The sequence below is a fragment of the Boleophthalmus pectinirostris genome, unplaced genomic scaffold (assembly GCF_026225935.1).
Source record: "Boleophthalmus pectinirostris isolate CB_2022bp ecotype Guang Dong unplaced genomic scaffold, ASM2622593v1 HiC_scaffold_4, whole genome shotgun sequence".
In the NCBI taxonomy this organism is placed as follows: Eukaryota; Metazoa; Chordata; class Actinopteri; order Gobiiformes; family Gobiidae; genus Boleophthalmus; species Boleophthalmus pectinirostris.
Genome location: NW_026571353.1, coordinates 16,121,439 through 16,147,726, shown reverse-complemented (window position 1 = coordinate 16,147,726; position 26,288 = coordinate 16,121,439). Strand labels below are relative to the sequence as shown.

Below are 26,288 nucleotides of genomic sequence, written 5' to 3'. Positions count from 1 at the left end.
AGCCCCTTCATTTTCAATGAAAAATACTAAGCTGCCTGTTAAACATAAGGCCACTACAGCAGTTCTTTAATTGAGCAAGTAGAAAATACTTAAATGCTGTTTCTCAGCCTAAATTATCTGCACGTAAGAGTGTGACTCTCAGACTTGAAATGATTTTGGCCAAAATGATATTTGACATATTTTGAGAGAACAAACTGTATGTACTGTGAAATAAGGCAACAGCACCAACAGTTTATTGTACAATATATACAATTTACTGTTTAAAACAGAAACTGTAGAGTTATGACTCTTCACAGAGGACACTGAGCACGGACCGTCTTCAGCCTGAAACAGAAAGAAAAAGTTATTTCACAGGAGTGTGCACTCACTCTTAAAGATTAGGCACATTATTTAAGCATGCGCATTTACAGTTTTAAGTACATACTTATAATTATAGACAATTACCATCTCTCCATACATTTACATTAAAGCAACATCGCATTCAAAGACACAAGTTCAGTTTTCATGGGTGAAGGGGTTTGTTATGATACATAGGCTGTGTATTGTGGGTCGATAGACAATAAATTAAAAAATGGACCTTGAAACTAGTATGTCCCCATTAGAGAGTGGTAAATTCAGCATATTAAAGAAGACATATTGTTTTTTTTCTGGTATTTAGCATTATGTATGCAATGTAATCCCCAGTATTGATCCAAAACAGCTTCATAATAGAAACTGGTCCATTATAGTGGTATTTCATCATAGTAAACAGCCATTATAGTCAACATTATAAACAGCTAAATAATAATCTAAGTCTGAACCTGGAGTCTGAACAATTGCAAAGATAGATATAAAGGAGGAAGACAAAAACACAAATGCACAACAATGCAGGAGTACACAGAAATGCATGAATCAACAAGGGGTTGTGTAGGTACTGAGGGGGATGGGGGGAATATCAGCGAAATATTTGGCTGATTTGACTTTTTTTTAAATCTTTCTTCATTTTTGAAGAATAAGGATGATTTGGTTTTCAGTGGGTTTTCTCTGTTCACTCCATCACATCTGTCCCTCTCTCTTCATTCCCTCGTCTCTCGTTCCCTGTCAACCGTAAACTCCTCAGAGCAGATTTTTCTTGTATTGTAGCTCCCCTTTACGCACATAGGCACAGCGCATAGGGCACCAAGTGCTTGTAATGGGCACCACGTGAATCCACGCAAAACTACTGTCCTAGCATTCAGTGGTGCGGCTCCCGGTCTGTTGCAGCTTCACTTTGACGCACAGTGAAACGTAACCTCAGCACGTACTCCTGCTTATCGGGAAGGTGTGAGGCAACTTCGGGCTTATTAACAGGCTCCAGAGTCCGCACTACACCAGCCTCTTCTTCCGGTCTGTGGACAGAGAAGAGGCTGGCTGCGTAGTGGTGCGACCGGGAGAGGACGGGGAGAAGAGGAGAGGAAGGGGAGCGTCGTATCTTTCCTCTCGCTCCTCAGATCAGAATGAGCAGAAAAGCTCTGTGGCCCGAATCAAACTTTGCGAATGCGCACTGTGCCTCATCTCGTTTAGTCAGATCATTAAAAAAAAAAAAAAAAAAAGTCACACTTTGAGCCCATTTGGTGTCGTTCTACCACTCTCTGGCCTTAAGTGCAGCTTAATCTTCAGGCCTGAATTAGCTTTGGTCAGACTCTGTCTTATTTCTGTCATGGAGCGTGTGCTTCTTATGCTTCTGCAGAAACAGGAGTTAATATTGTGAGTTCAGACAAATAATATAGTGGCTTGAGTTGAGTTGGTTCACAGGGGGCTGTTAGGATCCCTCACAGGGACATTAGGGGAGGGGACTGGTCCCTCACAGGGGTATTGAAGGAGGGGGCTGGTCCTCAAAGCAGCATTAGAGGAGAGGGCTGGGGTCTGTATCTTGGGGAGATTTGAGGCAACTAAAAACACATTTGGTGAGGAGCTCTGAAGTCTGCAGTCTGGACACAGGGAACGGTTTACCACACTCTTCACAATGAAACAGAGAAAAAGATTTAAAACCTTATCTTAGAAGTAATTAACACAATTTCTATCAGAGAGCATGCTGGAAAGTAGCAGAAGAGGGGACAGCAGCACTAGTGGTAGTAATATTGATAATAGTATAATTAGTGCTGTCATGTGATTAAAAAAATTGAGAGATTAATTAATTATGATCTGTAATTAATTAATCTAATTAATCTCATTTTAATCTCACCTAAAAATTGCTGAGAAAAGCCTTCAATTTTTTATTTTCATTTAAATTCATTATTACATTATTGTGGCAGATCAAAAGACTGATATAGATTTTAAAAAGTGACTTTATAAAGTCATTTATTGTTTAACAAATCTCTCCAATTTGGCTGTTTAGCCCAAGTCTCCATGAATAAGAAACTGTTTGCTGTAAAGTAGCAAAGACGAGGAAATCTGAGCATAATAACTTTTGTCTACTTAAAGACAATAAAAAGATCAGTCTTTCCTTAACCATATTAAAAATATTATTGATAGAGAAATGCTTTATATATGAGATCACTGGTTTTAGTCCTGGTTTAGACCTGGTTTAGACCTGCTTTAGTCCTACTTTAGTCCTAGTTTAGTCCTGGAATGGATTAATCCTGGTTTTAGTCCTGGTGTTAGTTCTGGTTTAGTCCCGGTTTAGTCCTGGTTTAGACCTGGTTTTAGTTCTGGTTTTAGTTCTGGTTTTAGTCCTGGTTTAGTCCTGGTTTAGTCCTGGTTTAGTCCTGGTTTTAGTCCTGGTTTTAGTCCTGGTTTAGTCCTGGTTTTAGTCTTGGTGTTAGTTCTGGTTTAGAGGCGCACAGCGTACGCGAGAAAACACGATCCACACGCGGCTCACGGGAGGACAGCGGTGTTCGCGCAGTGTCTACGGAAGGAAACGTGGTCCGCGCGTTCTCAGGTTAATGACGATGACGTTTGTGTGTGTTTGTGTTTGTGTGTGTTTGTGTGTGTTTGTGTTCGTGTCCCCTCATGTGGCAGGTCACTATAGGACAGTAGTGCAGACATCATGAGCCTATGCTGGTTGTTTTCTGGCGATATTATATTTGTTATTTTCTTTTATATTTCACGTCGGGAGAATAATTTCCAAGACACGGAATGCGTTTTTACCTGAGCACTGCTGGTTCTGTTCTACTGGCTCTTCCACCTCATCCATTGTGCGACTGACGCCGCCAACGTGAATATGACGTTTATATCTCTCTTACTGCGCGCGTTTTGTGTAGGTTTCCGGCAATGAGAGGAATTACCGAAATAAAAAAAATGTATAAATGTGTTTCTGTGTGTGTGTGTGTTGTTGTTGTCCCAACAACACATAAAAACAGGTTTTATAATAAAGAAACTCACATACAGAAACACTAAAGTTAGAGATTAAAAATGAGATTAACGCGATTAAAAAACATAACGCGCTAAATATGACTGTAATTAATTAATCGCAATTAACGCGATAATTTGACACCCCTAATATATACATACACAGTGTTGGGAAGGTTACTTTTAAAATGATTATAGATTACATACCTCAAAATGTAGTTTGTAATGGAATCCATTAATTTACGTAAAGTGAGTAACGTAATCTGATTACTTTGGATTACTTGATATTGTCGTGCTTTTTAAAACTACATGAAAGTAGCGACCACATCCTGAAAATTCATGTTTGTTCTCTTCAAATTGTCTGTTGAGCCCAAACCTCCATGAACACTTTTGTTTTACTGTAGCGAAGTAAAGACTAGGATCTTAACATAAGAAGTTTTATCTGCTGAAAGACAATAAAAAGTCCAGACTTAACTATATTAAAAATATTATTGATAGAGAAATAATTTTTATATGAGATCACCTTAAATTATGTTCACCCTACTGTTAGTGTCATATTGCCCTGGTTTCGTCCTGGTTTTGGTTCTGGTTTAGTCCTGGTTTAGCCCAAAATGAGAAAACAGGAAAATAACACCATGTAATCCATTTATTTCAACAAAGTAACTGTAATCCAGTTACCATAAACTGAAACAGTAACTGTAACCGAATACAGTTACTCATAATTTGTACTCTGATTACGTAACTCCGGTACATGTAATCTGTTACTCCCCAACACTGTACATATATATATATATATATATATATATATATATATATATATATATATATATATATATATATATATATATATATATATATATATATATATATATATATAATGTGTGTGTGTGTGTGTGTGTGTGTGTGTTCTAATTAAAAACAGCAATTACCTTTGAGACAGAGATAACCAGCTTCCTCTCAGCGCTGATACACACATCTGTAACCCAATCACTGTGGCCCTAAATAGAATTAGATTTAAACTGAGTAGAATAATTACTGAGGAACATAAACATTTGCAAACTCGGACAGTGCTGGAGTATTTAAAGTTCACCTTCAGTGAGAGGGTCTGACTGAGGGAGGTCATGTCCCACAGAGACACTGTTTTATCAAATGCACTAGACACGAGGAGGGCACCTATACAAACACAATTAGTATTAAAATAATTAGCCCATGATTAAACCTGGACCAGAACCAGGACTAACCCCAAGACCAGAACCAGGACCAAACCAGGAACAAACCAGGACAAAACCAGAAACAAAACAAGGCTAAACCAGGAATAGCGGAACACATTTTTTTAGTAGGAAGGCTGCTGAAGCTTATTACTACTAAGAACACAATATATACTATATTTGTAAAAGTGATTTTTTTCCCATCAAACTGACAAAGTAAAAATTATGTAATATTGCTTAAACTAGTACAAAACCAATCATGTTTATAAAGTATATTTTTAATGCCAGTAGAACCCTCTTTGATTCTGACGGTCGTTGGAGAAGCGACAGGAGCTGACGCTGCCTTCATGTCTTCTCTGAAGAGACATCCCCCCCGTGACTCCTGAAGCCCCCTGACTGCAGGTTCCACAGCTTCAGGGTCTTGTCCCATGATGCACTGCACAGGAAGTGACTGTCTGAGGAGAAGCAGCAGTCTAAGATGGCTTTGGAGTGGTTATTGATGAAGGAAGAACAAAACTGTATGAAACAACTAATTCAACACAGACTGAAAGACCTAAGAGCAGAGTCAGGTGATGGTGTGTAATTCTAGGTTTGAGGTGCACTGCGTAATATTTCTAGTACATGCTCCACCACCTGCTTGTCTCCATGGAAATATTATTGCTTTGTCTAGAATGTTCCACAGTATATCACCTGTCGATGGACACGGTGGTCTTGTGACTGTGCGGGTCCCACAGTTTGATGCACCGGTCAGCAGAGACGCTGACGATGCGTTTGCTCTCTGGGTTGAACTGGCAGCGAGATATTGTGGTTTTATAATAACCTAAGAAATGTATACAGAAACAGGTCAAAACAATTTATTCAAAAACCTCTCAACAGGCCTCCACCTGATGGAATCTGTATTGTGCTGGATAACATTTCCTAATAAAGTGTACCTTAAAATACCTTAAATAACTTATGTTTCAGAGTACAGTAGGTATCGTATCTGGAAATGTTCCAAAGTATTGTTTGAACTTTACAATAAAGTAAAATAATTTTTTTTAAATAAATAAATTACACTGTATTGCTTTAAATAAACAAATAACATACAGTTGTTGTCTGATCAGGCTCTGATGTTACTTACATACAGATGAATAATTTGCATTTTCCAAAACACATTTGATTTTTCACATTTTATGATATTCTGAAACAAACCTCAATTTCTCTTTTAAAGTCACATCATGTCCCACTTCACATTTGCCTTTATTAAAAATGTACCAGCACAGTGTGATTTTTTCATGTAGATAGGATTATACGTGAACAATATGACACAGTCTGACCACTGGTGGCATCACTGATGTAAACGCTGTTCTGAGGAACCGAGGCACAAACCAGGAGTCTCCCATCAGCCGAGGAGGAGCAGGAGGTGAGGAGGCCAGGCTGATGACACTTCCACTGGGAATGAGAGAGAGAAAATATTTACGGTATTTATGTCAGTCATGGAGGAGATTGGATGTAAAATGGTCAGGGACCCAACAGATTTTATTCTGAAATTGCAAGAATAATGTACAATTCAGATTAAAAAAAAAAAACATGACCAAAACATTTTCAGGTATCAAGATCTTGACATGGTCTCCTTCTTGGTTTGTTTTAGTTACTGACAACTACACCTTCATTTACCATTAAAAGGATAATAGATAATGTAGGAGACAGGACTGGTGCATGTTGTGGTTCAGGGTGTGGGTGTATTGCTCTGGTGCAGAGGGGGCGGGGCTCACGTGGGAAGGTGCGCGTGCATGTGTGCCTGTGGAAGGATTTAAGTGTGCACTTACCTGTTACCCAGTTTTGACTGAGGGTCAGGGCTGGGTAGCCGTAATTTTTGTTGACCACCACTCCTTTTCTATACTCACTATACTCACCCTGTATTCTGTCCATCTTCTTCTCTGCGCTGGGATAGCTGTATGTATTAAATAATATACAAAATGCATTCTGGATCCGAGCGTATTAGTTTGCAATAGCCTTCATACGCGCGTCGCAAACTACGACCCCAGGACCCACTCTGATCTTCCCGAGCGGCTCTAAGGTTGGTCAACAAGTCGCTACATTTTGTCAACAAAAAAGGCACTGAATGAAAATCACCACGCCGCGCACAAGCGACAAATGTTACAAATGTTAGCCGAAGAACAAAGGAGCTGCTGCAGCTAAGTGCCACATCCGCCACGCCATTCATTCACCTGGAAACAGGTAGGCCCAATCCTGTTTGTTTGTGGATAAAGGATACGCTTCATTTACGCTTTGATGTGCGTAACCATGATTTAATGAATGGATGTACGTGTAACCACGCATTGATGGTGTTTCACTTTCTTTTTTCGCCCAAAAAGCCTAAAGATTGTTGAATTGAACTTGCGCTATCATTGAATTTTAAATGTAACGTTTATGGATGAAACTTGAATGTGTTTTTGGATGAAATCTGTATTTATCTACATGAAATAAAAGTACAAGAAAATGAGTCAAATAAATGTGTCAGTTGAATGTTCAAAAATGGAAAAGCAAACTGAAAAAGGGAAATTAAATTGAGCGCAAAAGCAGTGGAAAATAAGGTGGAAAGGCTCCAGCGTGAGCTGCAAAGTGTCGTGAATAAACTAAAGGCCCTTACACAGCAAATCAAACCACAAATGAAATCAAAAGAATATGTTTCCGAAATCCCTGCACTCCTGGACAACGCGAATGCACTGTGCAAAAAGGCCACTGAAATGCACAACGAGCTGCTTCCTTTACTCCCAGAAAATGAAGTTGCAAAACAAAATGATTGGTTTTCTACAATTATGGTTTACAGCGACACATTCAAGGAAAGAGTCAAAGAGTGGAAATGGGTGAGAGCTCAAAAACAACACAGCTGGAAACAAATCAACAAAATTTTCCATTAAACCATTGTGAGCAAAATTGTAATTTGAAACATCTCTCTTTACCACAGACTGAGGCTGAGATTGAGTTGCTGATTGGGACCAATGTCCCAAAAGCCATGGAACCTCTGGAAGTCATCCGAAGTGAGAGAAATGGACCTTATGCAATAAGGACAGTGCTGGGGTGGACAGTGAATGGACCACTGATGGGAAACTGTGTGAAAGCCACTTGCTGTGAGCAGCCAGTGACTGTGAATAGAGTCGCCATTGTGAATTTGGATGAACTGTGGCAAAAGCAGTTTAAGATGGACTTTCCAGAGTCTGCTGTGGAGGAACAGGTTGGTCTGTCCAGAGAGGACCTGAGATTTATGGATTTGGTCACAAAGTCAGCCAAACATCTTGACGGTCACTATCAGGTCTCCTTACCTTTAAAACATCCAGATGTTAAAATGCCAAATAACAAGAAAGTGGTGGAACATCGTCTACACCACCTGAAGAGGAGGCTCCAAAGAGATCCCCAGTTTCACGAGGAGTATAACACCTTCATTAATGACCTCTTCAGTAAGGGCTATGCAGAAAGAGTGCCTGAGAATGAGTTGGACCGGAGTGACGGCAGGGTTTGGTACATCCCGCACCATGGTGTCCACCACCCTGTCAAAGGAACACTCAGAGTCGTGTTTGATTGTGGCGCCAGTTACAAAGGAGAATCTCTGAATGAGCAACTGTTGCAAGGCCCTGACCTCACCAGTTCACTGATTGGAATGGTCACTCGGTTCAGGAAAGAGCCTGTGGTCATCATGGCTGATATAGAAGCTATGTTTCATCAAGTCCGGGTGCCCCCAGAAGATGCAGATTTTTTGCGTTTCCTCTGGTGGCCACAAGGGGACCTGGGTCAAGCCCCATGTGAATTCAGGATGAGGGTGCATCTTTTTGGAGCTACATCGTCCCCAAGATGTGCTAATTATGCTCTCAGGAGGTGTGCAGAGGATTATGGGCATGAGTGTATGGAGGAGACAGTGGATAAAATATGGAACTGCTTCTACGTAGATGACTGCCTGGTGTCAGTGGCCACAGAGGAGGCACTAACATTGTGCCACGAGCTCGTCTCTCTCTGTGCTGAAGGAGGCTTCTGCTTGACTAAGTGGCTCAGTAACAGACCTGCAGTCCTCCAGGCTGTCCCAGAAACACACAGAGCAAAAGGAGTGAAGTTGTGGGATTTGGAGAGGGAGTTTTTGCCCATTGAGCGAGTGCTGGGTGTGGAGTGGTGTATCAGGTCAGACACATTTAAATTCAAAATCGTGCTGAAAAACCGAAAACTCACTCGCAAAGGAATTCTTTCTACAGTCAGTTCTATTTATGACCCTCTGGGAATGCTTAGTCCACTTGTCCTGAAAGCAAAGAAGATTTTGAGAGAATTGTGCAGAAGAGGAATTGGATGGGATGTGGAAATACCAGAAACAGTCTCCAAAGAGTGGCTGAAGTGGTTGCAAGGGCTTCACCTGCTGGACAACTTTGAAATGAGCAGATGTCTAAAACCAGCAGAGTTTAGAGATGTTGTTATAGCTCAATTACACAGTTTTTGTGATGCCAGTGAAGAGCGCTATGGCACTGTCACTTACCTGCTCCAACAGAACCAATTCCTCCAAAGGCATAGTGCTTTCGTCATGGGAAAAGCTCAGGTAACCCCCCTGAAAACAGTGACTATCCCCAGAATGGAGCTCATTGCTGCAACAACGGCCAGTCGCATGGATGTCTTGTGGAGGAAAGAGCTACATATGAACCTGCAAGACTCTGTGTTCTGGACTGATAGTGCCTCTGTGCTTAAGTACATCAAAAATGAAACGTCCAGATTTAAGGTGTTTGTGGCCAATCGAGTCTGAGATACTGAAATCATCTCAGCCAGGGCAGTGGAGGTATGTGGATATGCGGCTTCAAATCCAGCGGATGCAGCCTCCAGAGGTGTCAAGGTGGAGATGTTTCTGAAGGACACACTGTGGCTGTCAGGTCCTCCATTCCTTCACCAGCCAGAAACACAGTGGCCTGTGAATCTTGAGCCAGTGGAACAGCTTTCTCAGGATGATCCAGAGCTGAAAAGGGCCATAATAGTGAACACAGTGCAGACAGGAGGAGATCTTATTATTCAACTGATCCATCATTACTCCTCATGGGTCTGGCTGAAGACCGCCGTGGCGTGGTGGCTGAAATATAAACAATGGTTGTGGTTCTGCTGTAGGAAGAGAAAAGAATTGTCCCTGACTCACCGTGAAGGCGCAGAACAGCAGAGCTTGAACATGGAGATGTATATATTTAAAGGTACAGCTGTCCAAAGGAGTCTCACAGTGGAGATCATTGACAAGGCTGAGGTGGCAATAATTCAGTTTTGTCAGAAGAAAAGTTATCCCGAGGAGCTCCAAAATGTCAAGAAAACCAGTAAGCTGTACAAGTTGTGTCCAAAACTGGAAAATGGTATTTTACGTGTGGGTGGACGTCTAAGCAAACCTTCATTGCCCCTAGAGTCCAAGCATCCCATTATACTGGCCAGAGATCTTCATATTTCTACTCTGCTCCTGAGGAAAATACATCAGGAAGTGGGACACGGAGGCCGCAACCATATGTTATCTAAACTTGGGAAAAATACTGGATCATTGGAGTCAGCACTGCTATAAGGAGTGTCCTGTCCAAATGTGTCATCTGCAGGAGACTCAATGCTACCCCGGTGTGCCAGCAGATGGCAGACTTGCCCACAGAACGACTCAAGCCGAATGAGCGTCCATTTACCAGAGTTGGAGTTGACTATTTTGGGCCTTTTGAAGTGAGGAGCAGAAGGAGTTTAGTGAAACGGTACGGTGTCATATTTACCTGCCTTGCACTGAGAGCTATTCACATTGAGGTGGCACCTTCATTGGATACTGACTCCTTCATGAATGCTCTGAGGCGCTTCATAGCAAGAAGAGGACAGGTCCGTGAGCTGCGCTCTGACAATGGGACAAACTTTATAGGAGCAGAATGTGAACTAAAAACAGCCATAGAACAGTGGAATCAGTCACAGGTGCACAACATGTTACTCCAAAAGGGTATCAAGTGGTCGTTCAACCCTCCTGCTGGGTCCCACCATGGAGGACTGTGGGAGAGGCTGATAAGGTCTGTGAGGAAGGTCCTGAATTCTATCCTCAAAGTGCAGCACCTAGATGAGGAGGGCCTTCACACAGTGCTCTGTGAAGTGGAGGCCATTATTAACAGTCGGCCCATCACCAAGGCATCCACAGATCCAAATGACCTGGAATCATCTGTTGCTGCTGGCCAGCCCACAATGCCACCTGGAGAGTTCAGGGCAGCAGACCTGTACGCACAAAGGAGATGGAGACAAGTACAGTACATATCTGATTTGTTTTGGAAGCGCTGGATAAAGGAGTATCTGCCCTTGCTACAGGAGCGACAGAGATGGACTGGAGTGAGGAGGAACCTCGTCCCAGGGGATCTGGTTCTATTAATGGACAGTACTGCACCTAGGAATTCATGGATTATGGGACGTGTGGTGCAAACCTATCTGGATCGAAAGGGATTTGTCCGTCAAGTGTGCACCAAAACTAAAAGTAACTGTTTGGATCGTCCTATATCCATAAGTGTGTCTGTTGTTGGAATCGGAGGAGGCAATATAAGGATGCTGCTGACTTACTGTCTCCTAGACATCTTGAATGTGAGTTATTATGTGGGACCTAATAATTCAGGGGCTGGTGTGTAGGAGACAGGACTGGTGCATGTTGTGGTTCAGGGTGTGGGTGTATTGCTCTGGTGCAGAGGGAGCAGGGCTCACATGGGCAGGTGCACGTGCATGTGTGCCTGTGGAAGGATTTAAGTGTGCACTTACCTGTTACCCAGTTTTGACTGAGGGTCAGGGCTGGGTAGCCATAATTTTTGTTGACCACCACTCCTTTTCTATACTCACTATACTCACCCTTTATTCTGTCCATCTTCTTCTCTGCGCTGGGATAGCTGTATGTCCGTTAAATAATATACAAAATGCATTCTGGATCTGAGCGTATTAGTTTGCAATAGCCTTCATGCGCGCGTCACAAACTACGACCCCAGGACCTACTCTGATCTTCCCAAGCGGCTCTAAGGTTGGTCAACAAGCCGCTACAGATAAAAGGATAGCAATATTCACACATTCATCCATTTTTTTCTGGGATTAAGTTAATATGTTAACTCACCACGTAGTTAACATTCATTGGTCATCACATAGCTGATAAGAGACTGAGATTTCAAACTTTTAATACAGATTTTTTTTTTTCTGAATGTCTATGGTAGGGTGACCAGATTTTCAAAATTCCAAACTGGGACACACCCAGGTTGGGATGGTTGGTATAAATAAAACTGTCCAAAGAGCGTGTAATATTGTGCATTCTTGTGTTAGTCATAATCTGAGGGACTTTTTTTTGTGCTTTATGGTCATTCACAAATATGGTTTTCTGTATTTTGGCAAAACAAATGACAATTTATGGTCCTCTTTACTGTTGGTGAGAATCAGATTAGTCAAATATTGTGATAGTCCTGTTTTAGTCCTGGTTTAAACCTGATGTAGTCCTGGTTTAATCTTAGTTTAGTCCTGGTGTAGACCTGGTTTAGATCAAATTGGTCAAAAATAGGAACACCTGGGACATTTCTTGTATAAAACTGGGACAAATCACTGGTTTTCTATAAGTCTGATAGGACAGGATACAGGGTTCAAAAATGGGACTGTCCCAGGTAAATAGGGACGTCTGGTCACCCTAGTCTATGGGGAAAATGGGAAATTTCCGGAACCAGTGGTGTGGGCAGTCACTGTTGAATTCTGAAGAGGTAGTTACCAGTATCTGTCCTGTCATAATTTAATTAAAACTCATTATCAGTTTAAAACTCATAATTACAAGTTTTAAAGTCATAATTATGAGATTTAAAGTTGACTCTGAATCTGCCCTTGTCATGGAAGCACACAGTCATTTTCCTGGAGAGGCCATCCTCCACATGTTCAGGACATCTGCACATAGCTCCATTTCCTCATTAATTTGTGAATGAAAGAGAGCGCTATCCACACAAATCCCACATGAATGAGTAGGTGCAAAGGGTCCATTTACGTTACTGTTCATAGTATGGTTTAGTCCAAACGGGGGATGAAGCACCTTTGGCTCTGCAGTGCACCCGGTCTCCTGGCCGGGAATGGATGAGCTTTTGCTGGGCACTTGGCACAGGCTACTTTGGGTACTTTGGGTATTTTGGCTCAGTGACGAAAATATGAGCACATAGCAGATCATTTAGATACAGTGTGAAGTGAATTAGTAAAACAAACAAACAAAACAAAAACAAAAAACTACACATTTTTACTTGTAGTGGGTTCATATGGCTTCTACAGGAAAATGGTCTCACAAACCCAGAAACCCACATGCTTGTTCAGAGTCAACTTCGAAAACTCCTCATTATGAGTTTAAAACTCGTAATTATGACTTAAAAAATCATAATTATGACTTTCTGTGGGGCTTTGTTTTTATTATGATTTTAATGTATTTCTTATTTTGTAAAGCACTTTGAATTACTTTGTGTACGAATTGTGCTATACAAATAAACTTGCCTTGCCTTGCCTTGCCTTGCCTTGCCTTTTAATTTTGGCGGAAATGGGCTTCCATAGGGTACACGTTCAATTTTAAACAAAATATTAAACATATCATACAAAATAACGACTTTTTTTTTTTTTTTTTTTAATCTAGGTCAAGTAAGGGGTGCGGCGCACTTGCGCCCTCTATAGACCAGCCGCCACTGACACGCATATATTCATTTTGACATCATTGGTGATGAAAACCAGAGGGTTGTGTGTTTGTTTAGTCTCCATATTTTCATATGCTCGTCATATTAAGAATTTAGGGAGAACATAACCCCCTAGTGCAATGACCACAGGCTGTGGCCTTCATTCCGCGTTGCATAGTAGTTTTAATATGCGGCCTATAATGGAAGAAACCCTTATGTCAAATCATGAAACGAACAACATGTTGAGCAAGTCTAGGGTCGTAAAAGGATAGCTATAACTAATAATCTATTCTAGGTCATGAAAGACAGACTAATTTTAAATCTGACCTTGAGTTTTCTTCGAGGCAGCAGACCAGGCTCTCTCAATAAGCGGACACGTTTCTTTTGGGTTTATTACATTAAGTAATTAGAAAGGCTAAATATCAACATGAGAATAATTTATATATCAGAGTTTTAAAAAAACTACAATTTATCCGGTTTGTAAAGCATTTTATCAAGAAAAAAAGACCTTCTGAAGGCAATCCACATGCATGCGTAGCAATGGATACATAGTGACCTCTTGTGGATTATTTCAATCATTATTGTGGGCAAAACAGTTTTTCTCCCTTTACATTAATTATACAACTCAGAGTTAGAACATAAACAGTGACCTAAATTATGACACTGGCGAAAGTGAAATGAAAATGAGGTAAATGTTAATTCTGCAGCAAATTGTGTAACAAGTAAACTAGATCCGATTTGATTCTCTATACCTCCCCCTGGTGGGTACATGTAGTGATGCAATAGTGCCACCATGCGTATCCAAAATAAACGAACTGTACCACAAAGAATGGCCATTTTTGTACAGAATATAACAAATAATGCCACAGAACAATGAGACAGAGCAAGCCGTATTTAAACCTGGAAAGATGACGAAAGATTCAATTAGTTTTCATTCCCTATAAAACGTACTCAGACTTTAAAGCGACAGTTGTAGGCATGGGCAATTTTTACTTTTTATAGGTCTAACAGACTCAGTCATTTCAAAAGCAGGTATGCAGCTTTGCCAACAATAAAGAAATACAAAACAAGACACAAATAAGAGCCAAATCAGCATCTTTATTTTACAAACAAGCGCGTTTGTCTATTGACATTTTATAATGCTTGATAAAAAAGCAATTTACAAGCTTAAGAACCAAAACAATGCAGCACAGAATGATTATGAGTAAAATATATAATTTGAATAAATATACTTTTTAATTCATGCTATAAAATAAATTCATAAATGGCAATAGATACAACTTAAGCTCTAGCTAGCTTCATTTACTTCATAGTTGTACAAAACAGTAGAGTTATGAGGTTCACAGTTGGGTTGTGAGGTTGTGTGTAGAGTGGACTAAACAGGAGTGGGGCTAATGCAGCATCATGCTTTTCATTCCTGACCTCCAGCGGCCCTTGGGCTCCAGCTCTGTGGAAAACATGGACTCATTGAAACCTTGAGGCAGAGTGTTTGGGAACCACTGAGTGAGGATTGTTTCCCCGACCTGAAGAAGTGCACATTTGTACTACGGACAGAAGATATGCTGTGTATCCAATGAGACCACTTTTAACACTATATATACCCTGAGTACTAAGTTGTTTTTGCTTTTCACCAAATAGATATGAGAGCTGCTATAATGCCAGGTTTGAGAATTAGGAGGACCTGCATTTTTCCAGTCTTCCTTCATGATCCTCAAAACTCAGCATTTCAGTCAAAGGAGGCCCATGGAGATCAAAGAATGTACAGTAAGCACAACAACAGTTAGCCCACTCCTAACAGTGGCTAAACAGCCCTAAATCCCTTTCATTACTTGACACAGCTGGAGGTGCAACTCTGAACGTGGAGTTAACACGGTAAGCTCTTGCATTGCAGTTCAATGACTACCATAGTTACTCAAATTGGCCTTGTGGAAGTCAGCAAACATTAGCAAACATACCAGTTTTTGGTAAGAAACCAAGATTCTTATCTAAAAGAAGTCAACCTGTCCAAAGTTTCATAAACTAAACTTAATCCACATCAAATTGTCCTACTTCAGCTCCCTGAATTTTTGATTGACACGCCAATATTTTACGACGCTTGAAGATCCAAATACATATTTTTCTACAAATGTTATTGCTTTTTTCAATACACAGTGGACAGAAATTGACAAAAAATCTATGGAAGACTTGAGATTATTTGTAAGCCTGTATCAGTGTTCGTAAACTACCTGAAGTTCGGGTATAAAAAGGAATAGGACGAGCTGCTATGTCAAAAGTAGTCTGACAGCCTTCCTTTGTAAACACTTTTTGATTACTTGTGGCCCATTAAGCACCGCCCGTTCATGTCAGAAGAGTGTAACCAAGATTGTATTTCAGCTTTACATTAAGTAGCAACTATATGTGATATAAGTAACTATAGTTCACAAAAAAAAGCATCGACAGTCCCCCTTAAAATACAGTAAATGAATTTGTATGATTTCATCCACCTGACTAGTCTAGAACCGTTTCATGTAAAGGTCTCTAATAAAGTGATCGAGGCAATTGGGGAGAATAAAAAGCTAAGAATGCACCTTCTCAATGGCATCAAACAGTATTAAAAAATAATAAGTGCACAATCAATGGCATTGATTAAAAAAAATAAAATAAAGGCAAATTTGTACAATGTTGTTGAAATGTGCAATTTGTCTACAGTATGAAAAATTATGTTAGCATCCAGCATTCTATTCTAGGACTTCTAGGGCAGCTATTTCTTTGTACCAAGGAAAATGAGTCAATTTGTCATGCATCGTCTTCCTCAATTCACAGGCCTAAATCTACAGTACACTACTAAGATTGTCTTCAAGAGAATACAGTAGTCCAACAGCAAACAGCTGGGGGAAATAGGTCTGCCTCATTTGATCTACTATCAAACCCTTTCATCATAAATTTTGATCTGCCACTCAAATCTACAAAAATTAAATGGGCATGAGATGAAAATCATAAAAAAATTATTCTGTTTTATATCACTACATACAATATTATGTTTGTTTTCTTGTCATCTCAAATCAACAACTTCAAAAGGAATGAGGCACAACATGTAAGTGCCATAATAAAGCTTGTGGCAAGGCACTAAGTGTAAGATGCCACTTCTGTGTAATTTTTGTCTGATGTTTTTAAAATACATATTGCACACTCCTTACATTTACATTTTATGGCTTACTGAATGGTTTAACTGATGACTGCAGCCCAATGGCTGGGGTACTTTTATTTTATAAAATTGATTGTTTTGAGCCAAACATACATTCCTTTGCTAACATTAATCTCATTCTTCTGATGCATCAAATGATGCAAATACAGTTGAGGTTGTTTCACCCCTCATTCTTTGGTGAGAACTTTTGGCACACTGATCAATTTGTAAAAACTAAGAACATTGCTAGGTGTACATTTTAGTCTGTACATGGGGGCAGGAATCATCATCATTTGGGATTTGACAATGCAAGCCTGTAACTGACAGTTATAGAACTCACATAATATATATGTAAAAGTACTGTGCAGTCCAGGAAGTTTTTTTTTTGAAGAAGGTATGAAAAGTAATGAAAAGCTAGCTACACTTGCACAAGATCCATATACATTTGGTTTCCTGGGTGAAGCCATTGGCTGCACATTCAGTGAAAAATTTACTGCAAATATAACAAAAGAAAAAAAGCATCACAACTAAATTTCTTCCACAACCGCAAAAATAGAAATGTAAAGTACAAATGTCAAATTAAATCAACAAAACTGATTCAGCACTGGCCATAAGGCTCTTAATCTAATGTATATGATAGAGGCCTACACAAAAGCAACACACCTGTGAAATAGTGAGAAGACAGAAAAGAAAACTACCCAGGACAAACTCTGCAACAAGATTTAAGTGCCTTGTAACAATCACACTAAATAGATAAAATAGTGAGATCATGAATTTAAAATAGTTCTGTACTAGTTTCTGACCCTTACTTCCAAAGGAATATAACATAACTGTATGAGTTTAGTGAGGTCAATTTGAAGCTGACCATTTCACAATGCTCCGTACTGACATTATGCTCGTATTACAGCAGATGGACTGCTGTCTTGAGATCTCACAGACATCACATCACCAATAGAAAATGTAATCACTAAAACTATTCTCCTCCTCATAACTAATGCTGCAAAGTACATCAGTCCTTTGGATCACGATCTCGCCAACACCTGTGTTATTATTTGTCGCAGCTTTGTGTTTGGGCTTTTGCACAAACAATGATACAAACATGAGCACAAATCTCCAGTAAAGAAAGGGCATTCAAGACAAACCTAAGATAGCATTTTTAAAAATGGAAGCAAAAATATTTAAAATGGCTGAAATTCCTTGTTCACACTATTTGCATATTATTAAGAGCAGAATATTGTTGCTGTGCTGGAACAGATTTAGTCCGCGGGTCTCAACTACATTGAATTTAAGCTTGTATAAGAGAGTAGTAATAATCACTTGGTTGGACAAAAGTGACCTTCATGTTTAGATGAAAAATATCATGATAGAAATTGAAAGTGAAATCCAGAATTTGGAAATTGAAATAGTAACATCTGAATGAATCTCAATCTAAGCCTCCTAAATTCAGGACTAAAATATGTGACATACAGCCGTAGAGAATAGAACCCTCAAAAGAATGGAGTCTTCTGCATGGACTACATGTACCCATTACAGATAACGGCACTTTGCTGGGCCAAGCTCTAGCCAACTGACAAACTGCAGTAGTGATGAATGATAACAGCTTGTGTGTTCTGCATGGAAAACAGCAACTCTGTACATTCTTCTGAGCCTATGTTGCTATACTTTTTCAAAAAAGCAAATGCACTTTTAAGCTGTCTATTTAAACGCACTCATAGCATAGCACCTTCTTAATCTACTCTTAACCTGGCTGAGCAACATAAAAAAAAAATTATACAATCAGCAAGGAATATTTCTCCTAAGTTTCAAGGCTTTGTGTTGGCTGAATATTACAGGGTTTGGCAAGACAACTGTACAAAGAGAGACTAACGGAGCAAAAGTGAACAGATTTGTGCCTGTAGGTTCTGGGCTATGAGGTAGAACCTGTGTGAGTGTAGTTTAAATACTGTCTATTATGAGTATGTAGTTGATTCATGAGGTATTGAGCGGATATTCACACGAAGCTTTGCACTGGCAGAAAATCATTCCTTGTGAGTTAGTGACCCCCTCTGGCCACATGTGCAAAAACAGGTCAGGTAAAAAGGTGATATGACAAGCATCTTACCAGAGCTTTCACATTATCAATTATTGCAACATGCCTAGATATAACTCTGTAAATATGTTTTAGAAAATATGGAAAGATAAAAAGATCAATCAATATGAGGACCTTGATTATTGAGGCCTTTTCAAAAATATTAACTTGTTACTCCCTTTGCTTGAAAGAATCTGAATTCTATAAAGCACCCATTCACAAAACTGCCTGAGCCCTCAGGGAGGGGCAGATTCCAAAAGAGGAATATTTCTAAAGCTTCCTGAAGCTGAAGCAGGCCTCAGAAGTCACATCTGGAGGCATGGGACTCTTCTGGACTACACTTGGAGCTCTCCTCCATGTCGTCTGCTGGAGCTTCCTCAGCGTAGTGCGACTCAAAGGCCTCAGGGGTGTGGGCGGGGTCACAGGGCCTAACGCCCACCTCGCTCCTCTCCGGAGAGTCCAGGTGGTTACTCTCCGACGCGCCCATGTGCTTCTTCCTCAGGTGCTGGTTGAGGGTGCCCTGGAAAGGGAAACACTTCCCACAGATCTGACAGTGAAAAGGCTTGTTGTCTGTGTGGCCGCGGATGTGGTACTCCAGCTGGTCTTTTCTTGTGTACTTCTTGCCACAGAATTTACAAACAAACGGGGTGATTCCCATGTGCAGGCGCATGTGGCGGTCCAGACTGCCCTTTTGATTGAACGTCTTACCACAGTAGATGCAAATGAGTCTCTCATTATAAGGGTACCACTGGGTGGGACGGCTTCTCTCTCTTACGTCGTTCTCTAAAGTGACAGCTCCCAAAGTGGCCTCACTATCCTCTGATGCTGGCCTGATCTGACTCAGCACAGAGGGCTGCAGGGCCAGAGGGCGCTTGCCCCGTGCTCGACCTCCTCTAAACCCACTGAGCAGGGAGCGAGACGGACTGGTGCTGCTGAGGCTCACAAAGCACGGGGAGGACAGCCCTGAGTATGAGTAGGCGGCAGGCTGGAGCACAGGTCCATAGGAGCCCACACTAACAGCTAACACCTGCTCTCCATCCACCAACTCTGTGTGGTAGCCATCGTCTCCTGCAGAGGAACTGTCGGAGTACGTGGGCCGCTCCGTCCTCTCCACTTTGACATGCACATCTGTCACCTGCCCATCCTTCCCAATCAGTTCCACCTGCTCAGTGTCACCCTCTATGGGTGCATCGTGCTCTGACACACTGTCGCTGCTGCCCCGGTCTGACTGACCCTCCTCCAGCGGCTGCCGCCCTCGGCTCAGGGCTTTGGCTGCCAGCTCTATGCGTGAGTCATGCGCTGCCTGAGACTGGCGAGAGTAGTAAGGGGGGGAGATCTGGGTGGGGTTTATAAAGAGGTCACTATCACTGACCCCATTGTGGCCACTCTCCTCTTTCTCTGGACTGCCCACAGGGAGGCTGATCTTGGAGTGGATGCTCTCCAGTATTTGGGTGCATTTGTCTATTATGGCTTGCATCTGCAGAAAACTGGCAGCAGTGAGGAAGCTGATGATATCTTTGAGCTGCAGGGACATATGGCCTGTGTAGCAGAAGGCCAGGAGCTGCTCGAACACCTCAGGACTTTTGATGACCGAGATAGAGAGGCCACTCATGGTGCTGAGGGCAGAGTGGTCTCGGAAGTATGGCGAGCTGGCGGCCAGCACGGCCTTGTGGGCGCGGAAGGGCTGGCCCTGGATGTGGACGATGATGTCACACAGCTTGCCCTGCAGCCGCAGCTCGTTGAGCTGGCTCAAAACGGTGTTGCTGAACTCCGGCACATCAAACTCGATGTAGCTGCCGTCGTCCATTTCTTCAAGATATTTCTCCAGTTTGAAGCCTGGGGGAAAAAAGACTAAGTTAGTAAACATAATGTACAGATGCATTTACTTGGCACAGTCAGGAGATGTATGGGAATGCCCTTGATACAGCTGCTGGCTGTTTCAAGGGCAATCAAGAATATTATACAAATCATATTATATTATACATCTTTCCTTTTTATCTTGCTCATTATATTGTCATTAAACACTGAAACAAGAGAATATGCTATGCATCTTATAAGAAACCAAATACGTATACATCAAGTTTAGAAAAATACAATTATGTTTGCATTTAGTGGAAGCTTAATAAAAGATGTTCCTCGTGATTTCACTTTTCACACTGAACCAAACAAAGAAAATTCTAAATGAAACTTAAAAACTATTTGCTGGCGTTACATACACAAAGACACAAAGGCGTGTATACATCACTTTTGGCACAGGAAGTAGAAAATCTGGTTTGGAAGTTGATCACCTAAACGTGTTCTGCACCAACGCAAACCACTCCCAAACCCCAGGAGGCAGAATGGTTACCCTCAGTGGTACTTTATTTTACAATGAAAATCACTGAAAACCTGCTTGCTCATGTTCAACTACATATGTAGTCTCTGCTTGCTTTGAAGCAGATTGTTGTAGTACGAAAATGTTTCCTGTCCTAAGTGAAGTGTAATAGCCCTTTTGAGGGGTCCCCAGCAGACCCTGAAGGGTACTAGCTTCTAATCAGTTAGGCTCTTACTGGTAAATCCACAGCATCTTTTGTATACTGAATAGTTACTTTAGGAATGTGTTTTAACAGTTCCCAAATTTTGTCAGTACTACAAACATGATCAAATTTAGTTTTGCTGGGAAATAGGAAAATAAAAAAAATTGTAGTAAAGTACAGAAACTTTTTCCTACAGCATATATTTAAACTATGTACGTTCTTAACTCTGACATATCAGTAATGACTGCCAACGGCAGAAGGAAAAGAGCCAAGTTGAAGAGAGTCCAAAGAATGTATGCTCAGTAGTGGAGATGCACACTGGCTTAGGTCACATGCTTGATCCATCTGTGTAAAATGAATCTTAAGTTCACTTTCTTACATGCAGCTTACTAGGTCTAGGAGAATGTAGGTGGTGACAAATCAACAGACCAATTGCAATGGAATCATGTTCTGAAATGCATTTGATCTTGTATCAGTTTCTGATTTATATTTATACTTCTCTCAAATGTTAATGCCCCTGCACATGTCATTAGATGTAGCTATTGTTCATTTTAACAGCAAGTCTAATTTCAACTGGCATCAGATAATCACAGTACTGTTTGTTCAGCTCTAGAGCAAAAGGGACCTAAATGGTATTTTCTTTTTAAAAAAGGATGACAAGTGAGCGAGCTACTGCGTGTACTTTCTTTGACATCAGCAGAGTCCTGGTTTGAAAACAGCTTATAGGGCAGACATAACCCAGGAGAGAAGTGCTTAACAAGCAATGGTTGCAAGAACAATTTAACATAGACAAAAATAGACAGTCTGTGGTGTGTGCAGTGTACAGTGACAGGACTTAAATCAGTGTTTCATGGTGATCCCCATTATCTAAAACAACCTAAAAAATAAGATGACATTTGTAGAATGTTTTTTGCTTCCTGTATTATCTTGCATCATCAAGTCATAATGTACAAAAAAGAAAAGGCGATGGGTGACATTTTCCTGCAATAAATGTATTTAAATGAAACAGTACAAATAAGGTTCCTTGTGCCATCAAAGTCTCGGCAGACTCTATAAAGAGTTTATTACACAGTATAATGAGGGCCGAATGCACCTCTTTTGCCATGTAGCACGAGTTTCTTGAGTTAACGATAACTCACTCAACTATAAACCTTTATTCTCAAATGCAGACAACTGGCGGTCATATTGTCACATGCAACAGAAAAGTTTTATTTTTTTTAAAGTAACACTTTAGAGGTACTACTTTAACTACTGAAAGTTTGTTTGTGTTTGAACTGAATTTGAATTAGCACATTTACATTCCACTGTAATCAAACTATGAATTTGTTTCCTCTTTGTCTGCAGTCATGTGCATTAGAAAAAAATCTTACAAATGTTTCAAATGTAATGTATACATTGGGCTTACAGAGTAGACTATGTGTAGACACATATATTTTATCAAAACTCAAAACCATGTTCAAGGATATCAAATAAAAATGAGCTGACACTGGTGTAATTTGAATAATCAGATGAATAGGGCAGACATGATCAGACTTGTCTCATCCCATTTAATGTATAATAAATAGCATATATTAAAGATAATCACTGGCACCCATTTATAGGTCCCAGTACTTTCAGGGCTCTGGGTCTGCTCTCTCCAACGTGGCACTGAAATTTAAATTTTATTAATGAAACAAGTCATTCTGTTAGTCTGAAATGGGGTATTGTTATTTAGTATTAGTAATAATATCTTGTCCTGAAAATGACAGTGACTGAGCCATGGCTCAGAGCCACTGCTGGTGACCCCAGTCAACTCAGGTGTACTGAATAACCTGCTGTGTCCCTGCACTTTGCCCCCTGTGCCACAATAACCTGCAAATGCACAAAACTTACAGGTGACAGTTATTACACTCTTATTACATCTTAAAAGCATTAAAACAAATACCCACTGGAACATTACAAATTGCTATTAGTTTTATGCCAGCTGCTCAATACGTTTGTTTAACTTGTACAAACCCTTGGAATGAGAGGAGTTGGCCTAAATCCACCAAGGAACAAATCTGAGCTGCTTTCAAAACTTTATGGCAATCTGGTTAGTTTGCTCTGAATAACAGTGACTGGGCGGGACGTCTACTATAAAGTAAAGCATACATTTTAAAAATGAACATTATTCTTTATTACTAACTATTATTTTGTAAGCGATACTAAAAGAGTAAAAGACCGGTAGTTCACGGGCCGAAACAGCCTTCACAAAGCCTGCTAGCACAAAACAAGGTTTTAAAACAGAAAGTGATCAGCTATGTCTGACAAGGCACTGCAGTGAGCTTGGGCGCAGTGGTTGATGTTATTGACGCAGATCTTCATAAATATACGCATAAAACAGCGTTTGTTGCTTTGAAATAAGTCTTGACACTGTTTCTGGACAGATTTGCGACCCCGTGTCGCCTGTCATATGAAAACGCTTCGTTGCTTCTCAACTTTAGCATTAGCTCCCCTGGATTGCTAAGTGCTGTGGCTAGCACCGCCAAGCTGTAACGTGAAAGCTCGGTGTAGCTTGTGGTATGCTAATCGTTTTAACGGCTATCATCACATCTAACCTCACTGTACATTTTATAGATTAACCTAATCACAGACAGGAAAGACAAAAAATTGGTTTTACCGTCTTGTAAGTTATCGTTAAACGCAGTCCATTCCCCTCAGTAGATCGCCTCACTGCCGCCAGGCCTCCCCCCCTCTCCAGTCCAGATGTGTCAGACAGAACTGCTGCTGCAATTTTTGCATCAACAGGAAGTATTCTTTTGGCTCTTTGCATTCATTCTATCTGGTGTTTTGCAGCAGCCCCTCCCATGCTCATGTCACAGTTGTACTAAGACATAATGTACGATATACCGCGCAACGGACCATGCGCACACCTAAAGAAATCTGGCTTGGATAGTTGGACAACTCCCTGTCATACTGATAAGTTGATACCAGCTATTCAGCTCTTCATGTATTTCAAAACACAGATTGACGCTAGCCTACTTTTTTCGATTTAAAGCAATATTTTCACTTTAAAGAAAAAAAAAAATCAGGAGGGAATCAAGATTGTTTTACAAATACTGAAAATACTGCCCCACAATCACCACCACTAACTCAAGCTACTACATGTGACGCTATTTGAATATAATAAAAGTACATTTTAAGATGTTTAAATGGGTCTGTCGCGGGGGAAAGGTAAGCAAATTAAATGTGGCAAATAATTTGACAATTAACTTAAAATGACCACATGGGGGAGCCAGAGTCTAAACTGGTGAGAGATGTTTCATTTAAATAATTTTATAATCAAGAGAAACTAATAGGCCTAAATAATCTATCAGCCAAATGATATTCAACGTTTACAATGTTAGTTTTTTGTTTTTGTTCCCCTATCAGAATTGATTATATATTACTATGTAGATTTAAATAGCATTTGATCTTCTTAAATGTTCTCATATAGCTTAAAGCAATGTAATTCTTTTCTTTTTGATGATTCATCACAGCATGCTTGTCATACATTTTCCTGTAATTAATTCTATTTACTTGTTACTATAGAACAGTAATGTTCAGTCTGCTGCCACCTGCTGAGGGCATGCATGTGTCTAATGTAGATGGAAGAATGCATGCTGTGTTTTTCCCTGAGTGACAGGTTGGCAGCTCAGGTGAATATCTGACCTAATCTGTGCGCAGGTGGGTGATCAGTACAGAGAAAAGAATCGCTTTGTCATTGCACGTGGTTCTTGTTAAACAAGTCACTCCGCAATTCGGCTCTGCCTCTTTGTATTTCAGGAGATTTATGCACTGCTGAAGGCAGAGTCAGTATGGTGATTAGAGATGGTTTTGCTGATCCGCAGGAATGATCATGGTATTGATAACATTTGAAACACACCATAATCAAAGGCTGTCCTGTTGGAGTTGTAATCTGTCCTGAAATGGGGCTTTGTTGGCTCAGTGTCACTGGCCCGACCAGGAATGATTTGGTGCTCAGCTAATGGGACGGCAGTGGGGTGGTGTAGGGATCATATAGGGGCTCCAGGTGGTACAGCCCTGGGCCTCTGATATGCTTAATCCCATATGACATTGCAGAATCCTCCAACCATTGGCTTTGTATAAGACTGTATACATAGACTTAGAAAATTATTTGTTCAAAGAGCTCATATCATGTGTCAAATGCAGGATATAAGGAGGTCCACTGTTTGAGCCTGTAAGTATTAATTGAAATTGAAAAAAAAAATTATAAATACCGGTACTTGATCCACTTGAAGGTTTTGCACAAAGGATTTAAAAAGCATGGGGAAAAAATAATTAAATTTGAATTTAATTTTATTAAGCCTATAACATTTTCAGAAAAATACAATATGGGCAAATATATTTTGTGTCATAGACAGTTAAAGTGGAGTATTATTGTAGTTGTGATCATTTTACTATTATTAATAATCCTTTATTTTTACTGGTTAGCCTCTTGAGACTTAATGTATCAATTTCAAGAAAGAGATTAAATTGTAAATATATGTTAATTTTGTAAACCCAAATTTAAAACCTTGTACATGAATAACACATTGTGTTCTCTGTTTGCCAGAAGCCCCAGAATGCCTTGGCCTTGGGTGCAGGGCAGAACAATGGCCTCCCAGTCCTCCTGTCCAGAAATAGTGTATAGCTCACTGATGGAGAACATATTTCCCAATAGCAGGTGTCTGGGTGAGTCCACGCTGATCCTCACCATGACTGTAAATGAAAGGGCCAGCTCGTCCAGGTGCGGGGCAGTCCTTTTGACCGCTCAGGTTACTCCTTGATGCAGGGGCTCTCTATGGAAGAATGAACAAGACAAATATGAACTTAAAGTCTTCTATAAAGTGGAGACCTTGACACAAATTTCACAAGTTTTTAAGGAGTTGTGGTTAAGGAGGTTAATTGACATTTTGTTTGTTAATGATTATGCTTGTTGATGAATCAATAACACTCAGAGGTGTTTAACTATAATTTATTTGCATTTGATGTATATGCAAGTAAAATTTTCTTTGAAAGTAAATTTTATTTACTTTATCTCTAACTACTACTATTCTGCTATACACAAATTATAGGCCTACTTTCAATGTAGTTTTTTAATCATTATTAAGTATTATTTTATCTTAACTGCACTTGTACATACCTCCAGATTTGTTCAACTTTCTTCTTGTTAATCAGAATAACCTTAAGTTTTTTCAACCACACAAGAATTACTCAATTTGCATACATTTAATTTTAAAACCAGCTGGGCTCCAAACCAAATCAGCTGCCGACAAAACTGTATGAAGGCTACGATTTGGCATCACAGTGCAATTAATGAGCTCTCGGATGTGTTATATGTTTGACTGAGAAATGAAGCCAATTTGT

General features: G+C 40.3%; 1 protein-coding gene and 1 pseudogene across 1 annotated transcript; both read right to left on the bottom strand.

Moving 5' to 3' along the window:
- Positions 1–1,767: 1,767 nt before the first annotated feature.
- Positions 1,768–6,428, bottom strand: LOC129411253 (WD repeat-containing protein 88-like; annotated as a pseudogene).
- A 7,824-nt stretch (positions 6,429–14,252) lies between these two features.
- On the bottom strand, positions 14,253–23,716 carry zbtb34 (zinc finger and BTB domain containing 34). Its single transcript, XM_020935448.2, has 2 exons — positions 23,560–23,716; positions 14,253–20,241 (listed from the first exon to the last, which is right to left on the bottom strand). Exon 2 carries the CDS (start codon positions 20,210–20,212, stop codon positions 18,704–18,706), a length of 1,509 nt encoding a protein of 502 aa, XP_020791107.1. The 5' UTR covers positions 20,213–20,241; positions 23,560–23,716; the 3' UTR covers positions 14,253–18,703.
- Positions 23,717–26,288: the final 2,572 nt, after the last annotated feature.